The following is a 21,088-nucleotide window of genomic DNA, read 5'->3' as shown; positions in this document are numbered from 1 at the left end:
AGCTTGGAACTAAAAAGAAATAACATATATGTTTATCTGAAAAAACAAACTGGATAACTGCATGAGTATTCGAACAGTAGATTCAGAAAAATGAAACAAGGGGATCCTATAGAAACTACACGCTCCACAAATTCAGAAACACACCTATGAGCTTTCAGAACTATGCGAGTTGACTGCTTGAGTTTCAGTCCAACGAAGGGCTGTTGATCATGCATTTCGCGAAAATGCAGTGGTTTCTGCAACTAGTTGATCAGGCTCTGAATTCTATTTTAGTCGCTTTTGGTTCTGCTGTTAGTGTTAACTGAATTTAAGCTTCAAAAGGGGTTGTCTGAATTCTGCAACGAGTTGGTGGCTCTAAATTCTGTTTTAGAAGTTTCAGTCCAGCTTGAAAGGGTTGTTTGAATTTAAGCTTGAGAGGTCTTATAAACTGAATGTAGTTCGTCTGTTTTGATTCAGAATTCTGAAAATTTAGTCTGACTGGCTTGTTGGTCAGCTGCATTATCTGACTAGTTTTCTACAAATGCAGGCAGCCAAAGAGAAGCTACCACGCCAGATACAGATGATGCAGGCGACAGGAGGTTCATAATCTCAGAAGTTTCGCCACCTCCAACGCAACGACAACAAAAATGAACACCTACTTTTGCCTAATTAGGTGAGAGCACGTGCGCTAATTTGCAGTAGAAAATAACTGAACTAACATTTCAGCAACCTAACAAACATATCCGATGCAAAACCATACGTGTGTTCTACAATTCTGACGCCGTTTCGTTCCTTCGGGAAAATGCGTGCTCAAGCAATCGAACAGGAAAAACAAAATCAAATCAGTGCAGGTTGGGACCCGACAGCGAACAGTAATAGATCGCGGCGGAAATGTATCACGCGGTAGGCGGGACGAACAGCAGCCTGGGTGGAGCCGACATGGTGGGAGCATCTTGTTCGGGGGGAGGGGGGAGGCTTGCCCGATCCATACCTGTCAGCCACCGCCGAACCCGTCGTCGTCGTCGCCACCGCGGAGGATATGCGCCGCCGCCCAACGCCCCGCGCCGCCGCCCCCGCTGCCCAACGCCCCGCGCCGCACGCCGCCGCCGCCCCACGCCGCCGCCCTCCCCTCCCGAATCCAGCCGCGTACCCTAGCCCTCTCAGTCGATAGAGCTGGTCAGTTGATAGAGTCGATAGAGATGGTCAGTTGCAAGAATAACTATACTGAAACAATGACTCTGAAAACGCAGGCGCGTCACGCGGAAGCGGGAAGGCTTTCGTCCATCCGATCAACAGACGATCCGACAGACACGGAGCCGGCAGATGCGGCGCGAGTGATCGGTCGGGTGAAGGAGAGCTTTTCCCATTATTATATGTGTTAGCTTGTGATTTGAGCACAATATTCTAAAGAAGGATCACTTTAAAGCTTATACGTTTTACCCCGTGCATTCTTGTTCACTTTTATCCTGCCCAGCAAGCTTATGGACCCGTTGGATTTCATCCGCACCAGGCCTTACAAAACATGGGTGCGCCAAATTATTGGCAAGCGAATTTACCACCATGAATCGGCCCAGCCGTGGGCACAAATTAGGAGTGGCAACCAAAATATTGTCTGAGATCAGTCAATGCTCATAATGTTTGTTCGCATACATATAAATTTTTATATAAATATACTAGTCTTGTGCCAAACATTTAATTCTAGCATAATTACCAAGTTCAGTCCATCATCCACGTCGTACAAGATGTGAGTCTCACAAAACTCAAAAGAAGTGGCTAGATTCTACTGCAGCCATGTTGCTTCCACGTTCCATGCATTACACTAAAAAAAGGAAGCATAATTCTAAGTTTTTGACTGGTGATACACAAAAATAACCCAAAACTTATGTCTATAATTGGCATCGGGTTAATTCCATTTGCTCCATGAAAGAATCAGTTGCTCGAAATGTATGTGTTGATTCACTCATCTCCAAAGGCCATCAGTAATAGGGTAAGTGCCTACACAAATAAAAGCATCAAGGTTCAATTAAATACACCAGGTATATTGGTGATTCTCACATTATATTTACATTCCATGAAACAAGGGGCAGGAAGAATTCAAGAAATTCTGAAAAGCCATCATAACAAAAAATCAACTACCACGTTAAGAAGATGGTTACCTTCTATGATGTCCTCTCCACGATCCGATACAGTTACGGTCAAATTTCTAACTCTTCGGCAACGTTTTGTGGCACGAAATATTTGAATCTGTAAATTAAACAATATTATTTCAAATTGCTATAGTCAACATAAATTTAAGCATTCCATAGTTAAAACATAATAGTAACTTACTCGAAGATCTGTTTCGGTCTTTAAGACTTTTGCTTGATCAAAATGGTCTCCGCCTATATCCAGCAACATCTTTTCCAACTAAAAAGTTACAAAAGTCAAGATCACAAAGTGACACATAAAAAAACTCCTTTTCTATTTTACTTAAAACATATTACCTCAGTTGTATTAGAAATACACTCTCCATTGAAGCGTTCAATAACATCACCCATGCGGATTCCAAGTTTCTCAGCATTCGATTCTTTTGACACCTAAAATTTAATCGATCGTCATTAAACAATAATATGCATATGAGGAACATTTTTTTAGGAAAAACTAATAGCAAGTGTGAAAATAAACAATGTTAAACATCACCAAATATACCTGTTCAACAAGAAGACCAGATGCAATGTTATGCTTACGCCTCATCCTCTCAATACAAATAGGATCTAGAAGCTTGATGGGAGTAAAGGTCATTCCAAGGTGGGCACGAGGGATGCACCTATACCAAATATAATCATTAAGATTGTAGTCGCTTTATAGACTCATGTTAAAATAAAACAACATATTTCAGTAGAATCGATACCAAATGAGTATCACATCACACAAAACTTAGACAAGAACATTATGCAACTAAAACCATAACAAGACATTAGTTTATGTCGTGCTCAAAAGAGGATTAAGCCAGAAAAATGGGCCACTAAGTTAAATAGAAAAACTGAACCTTCACACCAAATTTAGTTCCTATACCCTGGATCGGAATAGTTTGTAAGACACAAAAAAATTGGTAAGGTGACCAAAAAACACATTTTCTCTCTAGTGTTAGAAACATTTTGTAGCACATAGACCTCACGTAATGATTTTTCTAAATCACATTTTAGCAATTTATCCAAATGTAATAATTGTTAAGCAATCACAATCCAAACATAATTTTGTAGTTGTTCAATTGTATGGCATGAGTTAAAATATATAAGGGAGTGCATTAGCTAAATTAATAGTACTGATAAAGAGAAATTGAGAATTAAGGGTCGTACTTCAACTTTCTCCAAGAATCCAAGCACTTGTGCAATATAGAAGAAGGTAAAAAGGTCTCTTTGAATTGATTGTGAACCATTCCCACAACCTTGCCGTCTAAGTCAATGACAGGGCCTCCATCGTCATGCAACTACAACACAGTGACGATAACAAACATTATAATCTGTACTAACAAAATAGCAGCACAAAGAATACACAACAAAAAGTTAGAATTAAATCATAGCACGTACACTTTTATGCTCATCGTGGGAAAAATACATGTAGTGACCTCTCTCGTGACGGGTTGGAATTTTATATTCCACCCTACCATGTGTTATCCTTAGATCAAGACTTTCATCTCTTCCAAGTCGGAAAGCGTCTTGACCAGAATGCACGTTGTCGTTAAAAGTGGACAACTGAACCGGTTTGTCCACTACAACCTCATAAAGAGCAAATTCATAGTGCTCCTGGAGGTAGAGGAGACTGGCTACTGCAGTTTCGCCGTCCAACAAGTGAACAATGACCTGAAAAGACAAGCACAAAAATTATGACACTATGACCCCGAGAGAATTTTCATAGTATTTGACGGAACCATCTTCGAGAAATTAAGCTGAATGCCCACACACTGAATCAATTCTTTTTCCAAGTACAGGGTATAAATAAGTACCATTTCACTTTTCTTGTATGGAAATAGAAGAGATGAGCCATTTTAATTGGTAACCGATAATTAAATTCGAGGCCTTACAAATTATTAAATTTTGAGATGAAACAAAGAAAAGAAAGAAACACCAGTGAATATTGTTAAGAAGCTCACCTCAGCCTCGCGATGGTATTCGCATGTCGACCCGAGCATCCACGGGTTCCTGATGGATGGATCCTTTGCGCGAATCAGATGCGCGGACGTCAAAACCACGGCGGTTTTCTTTTTGATGTCATGTTGAATCCACAAACCACAACACGTATTCAACGGCTCATCGTCATCTGCGTCTGCCATTGAAGTAAACTGAAAGTCAGAACACTGTCGATGTCCTAGAAAATATTAATTATATGTTTTGTTACATACCGAGAAATGACGAGAGGCTGATGATAGAGTCGGCGGCAAGAAGCACTGCATCCTTTGCAGCCTCACGGATATGAAGAAGGTGTGGGTTGTCGTTGGACAGGCACGAACTAGAAGAGTGGTGATCGAAGACAGCTGACCGACAAGCTACATATATAACAGAGCGAAAATTATGTAGGTTAGTGTCAGGTTAACGACATGATGACAGCGAGGAAAAAATTCTCTCGAAACAGGCTTTCACCCTGCATTATTATATACTCCCTCCGTTCCAAAATAAATGACTCAACTTTGTACTAAAGTTAGTACAAAGTTGAGTCATCTATTTTGGAACGGAGGGAGTACAAAGCAACACAAAGAGGGAAAAATAATCAAGCTTTACCTCTATCTGCATGATATTCGGTTTTGGCGAGCTTGAAGGCGGCACGTACGTCCGGGTCATCAGCTAGCTCCTCGGGTATGTAGGGTCTGTACATCAGAGGGCTAGGTGGAGACGAGGATTCCTCCGACGAGGACTCGACCGCAACGTCGTCGTCGTACACAGGATCTACATACATTACATACAGAGAAAATAAACATCAATACTAGTACTACTCATGTCGTGATAAGGAGGGGAATCGAGCGGAGGTTGGGTTACCTAATTTTGGTCGGGGTTGGGCTTTTTCACTCTCGAAGGCCGCGAACATCAATCCTCGATCCTCTGCCACGCTTCTCCTCGTCGTCGTCTTCTTCTTCGCTTCCCTCTCTGTGTCCGGGTTCCCCCTTGTGCGCCGCTTGCCGGCCTTCGGCATCGTCGAAAGGTTTGGGGATCGAGGCGGCTCGCGTCGAGGAGTGTTTACCCTCTTCTTTCAAATCTTTATTTTTCTTGTATGTATATATATAGACTGGCCCGGCGAGGAGCTGTACTGCGGTGTTGTTTCCGTCACGGAATCGACCTGGGCTGCCCATGGACTCTGGCCCGGTAAACCCTTCCTATTCCAACAGTGCACCGCTGCGGCAATGGGCCAGTCCAGCTAGAGTGTGTGTATGGGCACTTCGCAAAGATGATGCGGTGTTCACCATGGGGTTCATATCCCCTAAAAAAAAACATGGGGTTCATAAATCGCTGTCTTTCTCTCTCTCTCTCTCCAAAAAAACATGAGGTTTCCATTTCACCTATTTTTCTATCACCTCTTCGTTCGACCTTACATATATGTAATAATCAATCACCTTAATTTATTTACCAAATTTCTAATCAAAATATAAGATAATTCACGGTCAGATTTGATGAACATTTATTTACATAATCGCATTAATATTGACAGGCAAATCACAAGTTATGTATTAAAATATGTGTATCCCGTTACAACGCATGAACATTGTTCTAGTCTTCTAAAAAAATCGCTATCTTTTTGCTGACTATAGACATTGCTGCTGCCAATGAGGATGTCGGCTTGTCATGCATGATAATAAGAACAGGCAACTCAATCCCGTCCCAAACATCCAGGCAGGCAGACGGGTCATTCACAAAAAACCAAACCACCCAGGCGTCTCAAATTAGTCTCAAACATTCGGCTGTCTAGCGCCTCTCATATCCAGCTCAAATGTAGCGCGGATATACGCGTCCATCACGTTGGACCCGACAGACCCGGCCCACCACCGACCCCACGGCTATCCCACAAAAAACTCTAGCCCGGCTCCTCGCTCGGAACCCTAGCTCACTTACTCTCCTCTCTCGCTCCATCCTTCCCTTTCCCCTTTCCGAATCCGATCCAACCCGGCATAATGTCGAGCTCCGACAGCCACTCTGGCTCCGACCTCGGCGCCAAGGAGGAGCTTGCCCTCCGCATTGCCTTGGAGCAGTCCAAGGTGGACACGGAGGGCAGCTTCGGATCGTCGGCACAACACGGACGCCGAAGCTGGCCCTTCTCAGCTCGCGCACAGCTGAACCAAGGCAGCGCAGTCCACTTCGCCCCTGCGCCGTCCCCTTCCCGCGCAGTCCGCTGCACCGCACGGGCAACGGTGGTTGCTAGTGCACGTGCCGCCGACCCGCACGTGCACTCGAGAATCGGAGGCGCGCGCTGCCCGCCGGGAGAGGCAGCGGGCAAGGGAGAGGGACGCCACGGAGCCGTCCATGCGCCACCGTCGCGGGATGCCGGCAGAGCCCGACGAGGATGAGCGTCTCCTCGCTTGGGTCTACCGCCAGTCGCTCGCCGCCTACGGTGGAAGAACGCAAAGGCGCTCTGGCTTGCCATAGAGAAGTCAGAGGGCGAGGCGAAGGAGGCAACGACGGAGGTGGCTCGGGTGGCCAAGTTGAAGTGGCAGCAGGACAGGGCCATCCGTCGGATGAACGGGTTGATCGTCCTCTTCGACTCTGACTCTGACGATGGCGTCGACCACAGCTCCACCTCCGCCGATGACCAAGATCCTCCACCAGCAGCAGACGCCTACTGTAGGTGTCAAAACCGGCCGATCTCGGGTAGGGGGTCCCAAACTGTGCGTCTGAGGATCGAAGGTAACAGGAGACAAAGGGGACACGATGTTTACCCAGGTTCGGGCCCTCTTGACGGAGGTAAAACCTTACTTCCTGCTTGATTGTCTTTGATGAGTATAGGGGTTACAAGAGTTGATCTACCTCGAGATCGTAATGGCTAAACCCTAGCTGTCTAGCCTATGTAAATTCAGATAGCCTCTACGGACTAAACCCTCCGGCTTATATATACACCAAAGGGGTACAGAGTCGGTTTACAAAGGAAGGAAACAGTACATCCGGACTCCAATCTTCCCGTCCACGTATTCAGGAGTCCTACCCGAATACGGGGGATAATCTTCCGTTTTATCTTCACGGCCCATCAGCCCGGCCCGTATCGAATAGGCCAAACACCTAAGGACCCCCAAATCCAGGTCTCCCTCAGTAACCCTCGAACTTGCCTTCAATGACGACGTAGTATCCGGCTTATGTCTAGGCTTTGCAAGGCGGGTTCTTCATTATACTTCGGATTGACGACAGTCTTGTTTTGTCCTCTATGTTATGCCTTTATGATTCCTTCCTGTTGTTGCCTCGATTTCCACGCGCCGGGCGAATGCGAACGGTCCATATTTTTTTTTGCAAATAAGCCCCTTATCACGCACGGGCGGCATCTATATATAAGGTGGTCAGATCCCCAAATGCCATTTCACACTGCGCAAAGAAAAACTGCCAAGTTTAGATACGAAAAAGCCTTCCAACATGTCCAGTGCCCCAGGCTCTTCTTCACGCCCCCATGGCCCTCAAGAGGGCGATTGGCGGAGTTACTCGGTGCCTCATCTCCTGTCGAGTCGACTCCAGACGCAGGGCTATATTCCCCTCACAGATCTAGTCTCCTTTCGAGCGAAAATTTCCCCAACTCCAATAAGGAGGAGAGGGTGTGCTTCGTCCCATTCCTGTTGCGGGGCCTAAGATTTCCAATCCATCCCTTTCTCAGGGGTCTATTGGATTTTTACGACAGTCAACTGCACAACCTTACCCCAGGTTCGATTCTGCACATCTCAGGTTTCGTTGCCCTCTGCGAACTGTTCTTAGGCATCGAGGCCCATTTTGAACTATGGAGAAAGTTATTTTGCCTCGTTCCCCGCCATCGAGGATGCTCTATATTTGAAGTGGACGGTGCCGAAGTATGGCGTACAGATGGATCCGGATACCTCGTTGGAACTCCCAAAGAAATATACCCACAGTGGTCTTCGGAGTGGTTTTATATGGACGATGTCCCACTACCGGACCCAGTTCGGCGTGGCCTTCCTGAATTTTCCAACGCTCCTCTAAGGAAGCGCCTCAACTGGCGCCCCCGAAGTCCCAAGGAGGAGGACAGTGCGAAAATAAAAAGGTTAGTCAGCGAGGTTAGATTATTGGCCAATACCAAACTCTCGATAATCGAGGTTATGGCCATTGCAATAAAAAGATGCGTCCAGCCTCTCTAGTCCAGAGTAACTCCTTTATGGTGCTACAACAGAGAGGACGACACATCTCGTTACAAACGCAAGGGTCCGGATACCCCGGCCGAACTGGCCATGATCTTGATCGATCTATAGAAGAGCGAAAAGGAAGACTTCCTTCGCTTAAACTGTCGGGAAGGTTACTCCATGTACAACCCTATTGAATGGGTAAGATTTCGATTGCCTGTGCTGCCTTATTGCTGTAACGGCATGCTAATCCAATTTGTTCTTTGTTAAAACATTCATGGAGGAAGATGATCGAGGACGTTCACTGTCCTGCCCCACAGCCAGAGGATCACAATCACGACGGAGACCCTGGCTTCTGCGAGGATTCGGATATATACATAGAGTTCGATGATGGGGTATTTTATCAAGCGAGACTTGACAGGTTGGAAGTGGCTATCACCGCTGACTACCCCCGCCCCTATCCCTTCTCCATCGTAAGTATTCGAAGGGCCCTTTTAAAAACAAGTCCCTACTTGGACCTTTGTCTATTATACTGATCCGGACATAATAGGATCAGCGCTCGGCAGACCGCACCTCCTCAAGGGCGGCCCCTATGCAGGGTAGTCGTTCAAAACGAAAGGATACCGGGAGCGTCGTAGAAACCTCACAGTCTTCCAAGAGTATGTCCGCTTAATACATGCCTGGGCATGAGTTCGGATTGCTTAAAATCCCTTTTTATCCTTGATTTCAAGAGAAACACGCGGCAGACTGTGGGAAAACGCCCTGCTAGCCAAATGTCAGCCAATCCGGTGCCGGACTCACCAACTAGGACGAGGGCCGATGCAATGCCAGTTCCGCCGCCTCATGAGGATTTGGATGACGTATCTGTCATGAATTCCGAGGTGGAGAGTGTGATGAATCACCGTCGACTGAAAGAGGCCATGCACGCTCCGGCCTTTTCTGAGCAAGAGTTTACCGCACTCAGTTCGATGGATGCATATATCCGAGCCGCTCGAGATGGACTTGCCGGAGTCAGTCAGCTATTCTCAAAGGATATACAGGTAAAAGTTTATGCAATTTTGATAGTTGTATGTCAGTAGCCCCCGAGACTTGAAACGGTGAAGCAAACCGATTTAAGGATCAATATGACAGGTTTTCAAAGAGAAGAATACTGCGCTATCCCAGGAGCTGAAGATAAACCAGACGCGGCTAAATGCCGCCACCGCCGAACTGGCGGAAATGAAAAAGGCCGCAATGAGTACGTCGGAGAAGAAAAAACACGAGGAGGAGAAAGACAAACAATCCGAAGAGATAGAGAGCTTAAAGGCTCAGTTATCGGCCGCTCAGAAAGAAAATGAGAAGTTGAAGGGCGACATGTTTGGTATGTCTTTTTAAAACCACCATAGGGGCTCATGTTTAGTCCATAATTCGGAATGTCATAACTCTGTTGCTGCATGTCTGTTAACTAGTCGGCCAGAAGAATAAGTATCCAGATTTCAAGGCGAGAGGGCTTGGCAAACCTGTTCAATGGCGCACGGCGCCGCTTTGAGCTATGGAAGACGTCCGCCTGCCGTGAAGGCGCACGAGAAGCCTGTGCTATGGTGAAAACACACTTCACCAAGCTAGATCCGAATCATATGGCCCGAATGGGACCACAGGGACGAGATGAGAAAGAAATTCCATTGAATTTGGTGTATGACCAAGTAATGATAGCTGCGAAAAATTCACAGGAAGACTGTAGGTTAGACAGTCTAATAGATGGAATAGATAAGGAATAGGTATTTTATTCAATGTATTAATGTACTTTATGATCAACCTGAATCTTCAGCCGAACATGTGGAAAGTTTGTCATCGCAGACTTCGGCTTTAATCTCCGAACCAAAATGGTGGGGTGTTTCCGAATACTATTTTGGAATGAAAAGAAGCATTCACTATGTCCGGAAACCAGGCAACCCAGTCATTGTGCTCGAACAGACAAAAATTTTAGTTTGGGATGTATGTGATACTACGTATGTAAGAAACATCATCCAAGGAAAATAGTTTCGTTAAGGGTTCTTTTCCTTGGGTTGACATGCTTTAACTATGCGTGCCGAAGCTTTGGTCCGTGGTATGAAAAAAACTATCCTGTATTTTTGAAGAGTTACAATAATGTAATAATCTGTCGTTTGATTGGCGACCAATTATTCTCTTAAGAAAGCTAGTTTTCGGTTTCACCCGTCTGAGGTACAACGCCGTCCTCCAGCGGCTCCCCTCCGCCGGCGAGGGGTTCGCCGGATACACGTGTGTGGATCTTTACTTCCTTGTAGTCTACATTTTTTAGGTTGTTCATCGCTTTGGCTTCGGCGACGAAGATGATGGCACTGAATAAAGATTTTCCGGATCCTTCCCTGACGAGGACATCAGTCCTATGGTTGGGGATGGATTTGCAAACCAGTCTGTTCAAGCAATGATGGTGCGGCGGCGGCATCCTCGTGATGGACCTGTGTCCTCGAGCTCCGCCGTTGCGACGGCGTTTGCTCCAGCATCGGCACGAAGCTTGGGAGGTAGTCTAGGAGCGGATGCAGAATGCGGTCTGCATCGACGACATCTGAAAGACGGAACGTGTGTTGGGTTCGTGGTTCGTGGATAGCAGGTATGGTTTCCTCCTCCTGCGTTTTAGTCGTGGTGTGGTGTCAGATCTGGAGTTTGATGGTGTGTCCGGGGTGTTGCCCCGGTCAGATTCGTTCAACGGTATAATGATAGTATTTTTTTTACAGCTAGTGTTATATTATTATTAGAGATGAAAGTAACTAGAGGCTTGATGGGAAAAAAAAATAACTAGAGGCGTGCTCTTCCTTTTTCTAAGGAAAGAAAAAATGCGAAGCAACTAGCCGTGCGGCCGGCGGCGCGCGCCCTAGTTCAATCCAAAAGGCAACGGCTACGAAACCCTAAGCCGCCCAATCCCTCCGATCGCCAGCTATTAATATACCTAGCGGGCCCAAAGGGCAGCGACGAAGCGATCGAACCAACCCAGACGTACCAGGCGCGCGGCGGCGGCGGCAACTCGATGCGAAGCACCGCCACGCGGAGGACCAGGATCAAGACCTGCGAGGGGTCTTGCCGGAGCCCGGAGGAGGCCGGTACGGACGCGGACGCGGATGCGGAGGAGACCGGCGGGCGGAGGTGCGTGAATTCGATCGATCTTGCACGCGCGGCGTCCGTGGTGTGGCGACGAACCCTAGCTAGATCTGTTTTGTGATCCCCTTTCGATTCGTTCAAAGCGATGGCTTTCGTGGGTTCTTGTTCATCTCGATTTCGGAGGAGACTTGCAATCAATCGAGCCATTTCTCAACTTTTTCCTCTGCCCGCTCCTCCGCTTATTGTAGGTAGTTGCAGCCGGCATGGCGGCGCCCAACTGGTTTCCCGTGATCGTGGCGGCCAAGCCCTCGATCTTCTTCGTTGAGATGCGGCCGAGAGGGAAAGACGCAAGGAAGGAGATCAAAGACCTCGCCGGAACAGCACAGAGCAAGGAGGGCAAGGATCTGGCCGCAGCTCTTAAAGAAGGCGTCATCCATAACGCCACCGGGTTCGCGGTTGGGACCGTCGGAGAGGCGGCCGGCGGCAGGGTCAAGATCATGGTCTTCACCGTCTCTCATCTGATCGAGCATGTGTATCATGGAGACTGGCAGCCTATCGACGCCGACACCGTCAACAAGCTCTACGAGATCGAGCTCTACTGCCCGCACGCGGAGCTAGACTGGCTCGCCAGGGGCCGGCGAGGGCCCAGGGTCTCCTTCCAGGCATGGGCTTCTTCCATCGACTGCGCCATGGACTGCATGGTGCTCACGGCGTACGTCAGCGACGTCGCGCTGAGGGCGCTGACGGTGGGGGCAGGGATGCACAGGGAGAGGCAGATCGTGCTTTGCCCAGGGCCAACACCCGGAGCTCCACTTCAGCGACGTTCTCCAGCCGTGCCACCCGTGCATGATGCTCGCATGGCCGAGTGATCTGATTCACCTCTTTTACGTGGGCACCCAGTGCGAGGTCAGACTGGCGGCCGACTTCAGCGGCAACGCGGCCGGCTACAGCATGAGCCTGCTCGAGGCCCAGATCGGGTGCACGGACGGTGCCTCCGGCGCCCCGCTCTTCAGCCTCGCCGGAGAGGTCATCGGCGTCCTGCACGGCAAGCTGCTAGACGACCACTCGTACTTCGTGGCCCCCCAGCACCTCCTCGCCTTCCTGGCTACCGCGCGTGACGAGGCCGCCGCCGCAGCTGCGGCTGAACAGGCCACCGCTGCCGTCCTGGCCGTAGCCGCCGCAGAGCAGCTTCACGCTGCGAATCAAACTTGGTGTGACTTGCGCCGTCCGCGCAGTGCCCGCCCTCGTCGTCCACGCTTTCCGCGTCTTCCTCCTCCTCCTCCTCCTCCCAGCCGTAGGCGCCGCCGGAGGTGAAGGTACCGGAAGCAAGTAGTGCAGATCACTTGATGGTGTAGTGTCAGCCGAAAGCTGAGAATGCTAAACCGATCGACGCTCTATCTTTTAGCGAGCTCCAAAAGACCGGCGCAAATCATAGGATACAAGGGATATATATAGCTCTAGTGTAGGAGTACAAATCATAGGATCTAGTAGGAGTATGAATTGCTTATTCCTGAGCGATGGATGCCCTTTATTCCCCTTGATTCTATTCTTTACTTGTAAGTACATGACTGCCGATGCAGTCAAAGAATACAAACTGTATGTATGTTGCTGACAAACATGTTTGCCTACATATCGTAACGTCTGAGTACTACTCCATCCCGAAAAGCTTGTCTCCAGCTTATTGTACTGCGAATTTTGCGAAAACGCTCTCGTAGCTTTAAATCTGTTACAAACAGGTTGCCGTTCTTCCTCCGCCCGTCGCCAGGGCCAGTCGGCACCCAAGACCTACGCTGGCGCCACCCAGGACGTGCTCCTCCGACGCCCAATTGCTTGCTCCCCCGCCGCCAACGCCGCCCAGGACCTGCGCCACCCAATTGCTTGCTCCGCCATCGCCCAGGACGTGCTCCTCCGCCACCCAGGACCTGGGTCGCGCACGCCTCCTGCCACCCAGGATCTGCGCCGCCGCCGACGCCCAGGACCTGCGCGCGCCTGGACCTCAGCTCCCTCAAGCTCGTCCTGGAAATCAAGCTCGAGCTCCTTCTGCTGCTCCTCTGCAAGTTACTGCTGCTCCCCTGCTCCTGTTGCCGCCCGGAGGTCCCCTACTCGTGTGCTGTCACCGGAGGTCCCCTGCTCGTGCTGCTGTACGTGAGAAGAAGTTACGGGGCTCCTTGCTTTTTCATCTCCAGTGCCGGACCTTGCTTGCTCTGTAGTTTGAAACATAATTGATCATGTCCTCTGAAGAAATGTTACAAAACAAGAGTTCAGTTAACTGTTACTGTTACTGTTGCTGTCTCAATTCTAACGAGGTCAATTTGCTATCAATTGCTCTGTAATACTCAACCAGGTTTATGCAAATGAAGATCAACCAGGTTTATCTTCAGTAAATAATGGTTTATTTTCAGTAAATAGTGCGAGCACCAACGAGGTTTATGCAAATGAAGATCAAATTGGTAGCTATCAATTGATTCGGTAATTTGCAGTAGATCAAATTGCAGTAGATTATTTGCTTCATTGTTGTACAACTGTAGTTTAAATGAAATAGATTATTTGCTTCATTGTTGTACAGCTGTAGTTTAAATTCAGGTAATTAGAACAAAGTTAAGTTAACTTGTGAGAGATACTACTAGCATTTTCAGTAAATTGTCTTTGGCAGTTTAGAAAAATACTCATAAAGTGGAGTAGGAGCACATAACCATTTATGCCACGTTTGTCCTTGAAGATTCTTCTCCTAAACTGAATATTGATCCTAGAGTTCTTGCACATAATTGTATACTGTATTAATCTATTATAGTATACTGAATATCACTTGGGCATGTTTGCATTGACCTGACTATAACCTAACTAAATATCATTCCATGCGAACTCTATCAACATCTTCCTAAATATTTTCATGTGTATCAAAGTAAATATTGACCAAATAGTTACACATTATACGAAAATAATATGCATACACACTCTCTTTTTCTTTTGTGAATGCTTACACACTGTTGATGTTGCTCACTCAGTAGTAATCATTTTTCCTGTTACATGGAGTACAAAGTGAACGTCACTTACTCAAGATAGCAGGTTTACCAGGGATGTTGATCTTGCTGGGGCTGGAGCCACTGACTTGGTCTTGCTGAACTGAGAACTGCTTGAGATCACGTCATGGTTTGTGTAAATGATCTGTGTAAATGAAAAGGTATCACCACTAAGATCATCTTCACTAAAAATCATCTTAGCAAACATTGCAGAAAGTGAGAAGCAACAAATGGGTAAACTGCATTTGGTAAAGATGGCAGTAAATTCAGTTAACTACTGTGTCAAAATTCAGTTAACTGACTTTTAGACTGAATTTTTAAACTTGCTTGCAATAAGCAGTACACTTTATATTCACAGCAGGATACAATACTGAATTTTTACAGACATCTACACTTGCTCTACTAGTTTCAGACATCTTACAATAAGCAGTACACTTGCTCTACTAGTTTCAGACATCTTGCTTGCAATTTGTAAATCACCAAGAGCTCTACTAGTTTCAGACTAGAATTGCTTACAATGCATTTCCTTACTGAAAACAGCAATAGTCATATCCATCACAGTACCAACAGCTATTCTCTCCATTGCATCTACATACTGCTCTTTTGAGAATCAATGAGCATGATCCGGGTATGAAGATGCTCGCTCCATCAATATCCATGGACAGAAAGTTTGGATGGGAAACAGGCGGCTCATGTGCCGCCTAAGATCGAGCTCGAGTTTAACTGACAGCCTCCACTGTGAAAAAACCCCCTGCTGTGCTCCTCTAGTGACCAAGAGCAACCTCCTCCCCTGCAGGATACGAGCGGCCCATCAATCCGTCCATCTACTGGACAGCATACCTACGGAGGATACTGGCGGCTTGTGCGGGCGAGGAAGACGGCAGGGAGGACGCCGCCGTCGGACGGGCAGGGCCAGATCGAAAAAAGGCAACCCGTGCTGCTCCATGACATCGCTGCCGCCGTACTCATTTGAGCTCGCAAGGGAAGCTTTTAGTAGCAAGGTGGTCGGGATCCGGCGCGTACGGCCTCGCCGACAACATATACAGCCTCGCCGACGCCGTATCCGGTGACTCGTCGGCTTCTTTGGATCGAGAGCAGAGCGTTTTTGGTGGCGAGACGGAGCACAGCGCGCGGCGGCGAATACCCGAAGCAGAGCGCGGCAGCGGAGAGCCGGAGCATAGCGCGGCGGCGGCGACCTAAAGCAGTGCACGGCAGCAGCGGCCTGAAGCAGAGCGCGACGGCGGCGAGCCGGAGCAAAACGGCGGGGGCGAGAGCCAGTGAGCGACAGCAGTATCAGACAGACAGTGTGGCTGGACCGTGGGTTGTTTCCCAAAAAGACCATGTTTTTTTTTTGCAAAAATGCCAGTGGGACATGCTTTTCCAGACGGAGGGAGTACTTCATTATGTTACAATCAACTAGTATATATATACTCCATTGTCAACACCTCCATACACAAACAGGTTAGAGTACCTCCAACCGGACATAGCAAGTTCACGAAACACACATAGATCGACTAGTTATGATCTACGACGAAATACGACTAAACATGTTATGCCGGCGACGTGGCCCTGCCCTGCTAGGTGATTGCCGTGACGGGGAAGTTCCCGTAGGTGTGCATCAAAATATGCTACAGTGTCATACCTCAGCTGTTTGATTTCCATCTCCACATGACTAATGATTCCATCAACGCTTCAATTTTTCACAGTTGAGCGGCCAACTCTATTGGCAATCTACCAAACTGTTAAGGAACAATGAGGGCTTTAAAAAAGCAATAGTCAACATCAAGAAATAAGCAATGTTCTAGACATGATATGCAAACCATATTGATTCGCTACCATCATGATAGGTCGATGTAGTGCTAGCGCATGGCATATATAGGTCGATGTAGTGACCAAATTAAAGACGTGGCAGGAAGGGGACATGGCAAAACAGTAGCAAGTGTATGCAAAAAAAAAAAGGTAACTTAGCAGCCTTTTATTTTAATTTTACAGATAGCATCGTGTAGTTGTACTGACATCATAACTCATACGACTGTAGCATATCTGTATAAGACAAGTCTACTGAAATTACAAAGCCAAGCAAGACACAAGAATGTGACAAAAAGAACATTCTTACTGTGTTAGGAACGTTTGGGTTTGCAACAGCTTCCAACAAGCACTTGATAGCTTCAGTTAAGCCCTTCTCTGCAACCTTTTCCAAAAGATTATCACCACCGACAGTAGCTGCACTCTATCAGATGCAAGTATAGAAGACCAGCCAATCATATGGTTTTCAAGTAGGTAATACAAAGATAGCTAAATCAAACATCAGTCTATAGAAATCCAAACAGATGAATCAATATAAGCAGAGGATACTATACCTGAATCAATAGCTTCACACATGATACAGAAGATTTTTGTAATGCCGTACTTAAAGGTCCAAACGGACAACTAGCTTGTTGGGCTGGAAAAGAAAATAAAGAACTTCATTTTCATGCCAAAGTATGTCAGTTTCAACAAAAAGATGGAATTTGTATAAGGAAAAAGAGCTGAGAAGATACTTCTTTCATAAGAAAATAGAATATAGCTATAGTCTTATGTCGGTTTGCTCCCACTAATTTTCTGACTGGTCCCACCATGCTTCTATAGTCCTTGACGTGAAGGCTCTCCGAGGCACCCTCTCCGAGGGTGGCGCCACCCTTGTAGGTGCCAAGGGTGGCCTCGGAGTTGGCCTTGCACCTCACCAGGAACGCCGCCCTGGCCCTCTCATCGTTCTCTGTCTTGCCGGACCAGGCCTTCAGGGTGCTCTGCTGGAGGGCACGCCCGAAGGAGGAGGACAGGTTCCAGGGCTTCTTGGTCTGGAGCTTGTTCATGGCATTCAGGTTCAGGGTCGCCTCCTCCTCACTCTGTCCACCAGAGAGGAAGACAATGGCGGGGACGGCAGCAGGGACAGTCCTCTGGAGGGCGCGGACGGTGTACTCAGCAATGACCTCAGGGGCCACCTTTTTGGCGTCGGATCCAGGGGTGGGCTTCAGGAGGGTGCCCTCGAGGAGGACATGCTGGTCGTTGAGGGCCTTGTAGCAGGCAGCAAGGACGATCTCGGTCACATAAGCACAGCGGTCAATGTCATGAGGACCATCAACAAGGATCTCAGGCTCAACAATGGGCACCAGACCATTCTCCTGGCAGATGATGGCACAGCGAGCCAGACCCTGAGCGTTCTGGTCGATGGAGAGCTGCGATGGCTTAGTGGCGCCGATCTTGAGGACTGCACGCCACTTGGCGAAGCGGGCACCAGTTTCATAGTACTTGGCGCAGCGCTTGCCAAGGTCATCAAAGCCCTGGGTGGTGGTCTCACCGTTGGTTCCAGCGAGCTCTATGGTACCCTTGTCCACCTTGATGCCAGGGAGGACATTGCCCGCCTTGAGGATGTCGACGAAGGGCTTGCCACCCTTGGTGCTCTGGTACAGGGTTTCCTCAAAGAGAATCACAGCGCTGAGCTACTGGAGGGCACCAGGTGTGCAGAAGAGGAGCTCACGGACGGCGCGACGGTTGTCCTCAACGTTCTCAACATTGATGCTGGCGAAGCGCTTGTCGATGGTGCCGGTGGACTCATCAGCAGCGAGGATACCCTTGCCAGGGGTGCCAATGTAGGCAGCGTTCTTGATGAACTCATCTGCAAGACAATGAACATCAGATTGCAATCAATCGCCATGACTATTCAGATCCTGTAAATTAAGATCAACTGTACAAGTTGAGTGGAACCGTTCACAACTTTTATGGTATAACTAACATACATGACAAATTGGCTATCATAATTCTGACAATTTTTACAGAAATTCCATCTCCACGAGGTAAACTGCACAAGATGAGTGTAACTTATCACAATATTTTACCTAACAACACATACACAACCAGACTTAGATAATTGACCTTAGGAAATTCTTTAGAAAGATCCGAAATTGCATCTTCACAACAGCACAAGGTGGCAACATAAGGGCAGCAACAGCTTGCGAATAGATGAGCATGGGATATTGCTAAGCAACAGATGCCCCTAGGATCTATACAGAACTAGATTTACAGATGCAATCTTGAGTAACTAAAGCCAGAATTACCACTACCACGAACCCAACAGAAATATGTGCAGATGTGTAAAAGGAAGGAATGCTAGTATCATCATTCGCACAAAATAATCACTTGAAAAACACTCTAATACGGTTTGCTCACACATTAATAGCTATAGCAAGGCCTGTTTGGTTGGTTTTCGAAGGTTGATTATATTTGCCACAACTTTGTATGTCAATTAAGTCGTAGAAAAGGAATCTTGCCAGAACCGTGCCTGCAACCTGCAAACCAAACGGTAACTAAGTCACACTTGCATGATTAGTCACCAACCAATAATCTCATCAACTACATGCATGTTGGAACAATTGGAGAGTGTAACAAAATGCCAGCAAGAGAAAGAATTGGAATTAAATGACAACAGATCAACGAAGATTTTGAATATTACATCTGCATTGTGCTGCAAAAGGATCTTGACCGTGCTAGCATGTCCTCTGAAAACAGCAAGGGAGAGTGGTCTCCCAAAAACAGATAGCGCATCAATATCAGCTCCTCTAGAAAGAAGAAACTTTACTATTACAGAGTGCCCTGAAGAAAAGGAGAAAACAAATTTAAGATCATAACAGCATATGAGCAGAACAGTTTTGGGCAAAATCGTTTCAATAACTATTGATGGAAAGCAATTGTTCGTTCACATTACCCTGAACAGACATACAGAACAAATTACCATAAACAGCTACCATAAGAAGATGGTAATCATACAAAAAATAATGTATGAATAGATACCCGGAGAAACTTGCATATCACATATTAATTAAGCAGACATTTCTTGGGAAACTAGATTAGATGGCTAACACAAAAATAACATCTGAAACATCCAGACTAAGGATAAATATAATGCCTAACAAGAATTGTAGCAATACATGACAGATGGCTATTTTACATATCGTGAAGCAGGAAATGCAAATTAATGTGACGACTATGTTTAAACTTATCATACGAATGACCACTGTTCAGACGCTGATGGACATTAAAAGCGAAAAAGATCAGGTTTGTTTTACTTATATTAGGTTAGCTGAGCACTTGGTAAAATAAAATCGAGCACAAAACAATTCTCATTAAGAAAAAGGTCCAGCAGGGAGCAGGAGAGTAGTCAAGACTGTGAGCATGAAACTATGGCATATTCTTACAGCACAGGGAATTAAAAACCAAATTAAGATCCTTTTGACAGCATGAACTGCAGCTGAATGAAGAAGAGTAGACATGGTCCCATCTTTACATCGCTGGGGCAGATCAGCTCCACGACAAGAAGGTACCTGACGGCAGGAAGGTGGCCGTCGGTAAGGGCATGCTCCACAGGTGTATGTCCTAGTATTATGATGCAGGTGAAGTAGATAATCAAGCCATAGAAACTACTGTATATACAGTTTAGGACCGGAGAGGCACGAACGAATTACCCCGACAGATGTCAGGCTTGTCGATCTCCACCATCTTGACCTCCTCGGCGAGATGCCGGCAGACTGGCAGCCAGCCTAGGCCACCGGCGGCATGCAGCGCATTCATGCCATGGAAGGTCGTGTTGGCCACTGTCACCGGGATCCCATGTCCGTGCACATTCAGCTCCTTTGCAATCTCCTGATTCCACACAACAAAAAGGGGAGGCACTGTTAGTTAGGACATGAATCATCATCAATCATGGCAATAATGTACTAGCCCGGCCCAAATCAGGAAGAAATAGCCACTGATCCTTAAGAAGGGGGTTCAGAAATCCCCAATAGAACTGCAGCGAGAGATTCCCAAGCATCTCATTCCAACATAAATCACAAGCAAAAATTGACATCCCCAAGGAACCCGAGGGATTAATTCAGCCCCCAGCATCGCATTCCAACCTAAATCACAAGAGAAAGCCTATTCCCCCAAGGAACCTGGGGAATTAATTAAGCCCCAGTGTCTACCGATTGGAGGCGAGGCGCACACGGTAGCAAAACACGGCCAGATCTAGCGAGCAGATGGACGCCGGAGGGAGGGAGAGATGGGGGAGGGGGGAGGGTTCAGTGCGGCCCTTACTGATCTTGCGCACGTCGCCGTCGTGAGCGGCTTCGATGAGCCTGGCCGCCGGCGGCCGCCGGTCGTGGTCTGCACAACAACAAGCGAATCCAACGCTGAGACGGACGGCGCGGGGGAGAGGGGTTGGTGCGGCTGCAGGCGGAAGGTTCAGTAGGAGGTCGTGGCGGTCACCTTTGCCGACGAGGAGCTAGTAGCAGCGAGACAGCGGCCACTCCCACATCCTTGCGCTCTCTCTCTCTCTCTCTCTTCGCCGGCGGTGGCGGTGTGTGGCGGAGCCAGCCGATGAAGGAAGGAAGGTTCTCGAGTGAGCGGGGAAGGAAAAAAAAAGGGCGGGAAATGGAGGGAGTGGGCATAAGAGCATCCTACCGCCCCTATAATGCCGCGACCCGCAAAATAACCGCTAAAATACGGGTCCGTGCGAAAAATACTGCCCGATCACACTCCTAAACGTGTCCGACTCGTAAAAAAATTTGGCGGGCACGGCAAAAATTTGCCATCAACCTTTAGATTTACGGGGTGGGAGGCCGACATGAGCTCACCCCCCTATCCGCAGCGAGATTTGGCGCTAGGGAAATTTCCGTGCCGGCATTCC

At 47.5% G+C, this 21,088-nt stretch overlaps 1 protein-coding gene and 1 pseudogene across 1 annotated transcript; both read right to left on the bottom strand.

Moving 5' to 3' along the window:
* Positions 1 to 973: 973 nt before the first annotated feature.
* Positions 974 to 3,967, bottom strand: LOC119308949 (probable periplasmic serine endoprotease DegP-like). The gene is made up of 8 exons (XM_037585091.1): positions 3,890 to 3,967; positions 3,549 to 3,821; positions 3,318 to 3,448; positions 2,668 to 2,785; positions 2,463 to 2,555; positions 2,308 to 2,385; positions 2,136 to 2,223; positions 974 to 1,152 (listed from the first exon to the last, which is right to left on the bottom strand). The coding sequence occupies exons 1-8, from the start codon at positions 3,965 to 3,967 to the stop codon at positions 974 to 976; spliced, it is 1,038 nt and encodes a 345-aa protein (XP_037440988.1).
* An 8,880-nt stretch (positions 3,968 to 12,847) lies between these two features.
* On the bottom strand, positions 12,848 to 20,816 carry LOC119307149 (annotated as a pseudogene).
* Positions 20,817 to 21,088: the final 272 nt, after the last annotated feature.

Source organism: Triticum dicoccoides, chromosome 5B (assembly GCF_002162155.2).
Source record: "Triticum dicoccoides isolate Atlit2015 ecotype Zavitan chromosome 5B, WEW_v2.0, whole genome shotgun sequence".
NCBI classification, from domain to species: domain Eukaryota; kingdom Viridiplantae; phylum Streptophyta; class Magnoliopsida; order Poales; family Poaceae; genus Triticum; species Triticum dicoccoides.
The sequence above is the reverse complement of the archived record's forward strand: the minus strand, read 5'-3'. Positions and strand labels throughout refer to the sequence as shown.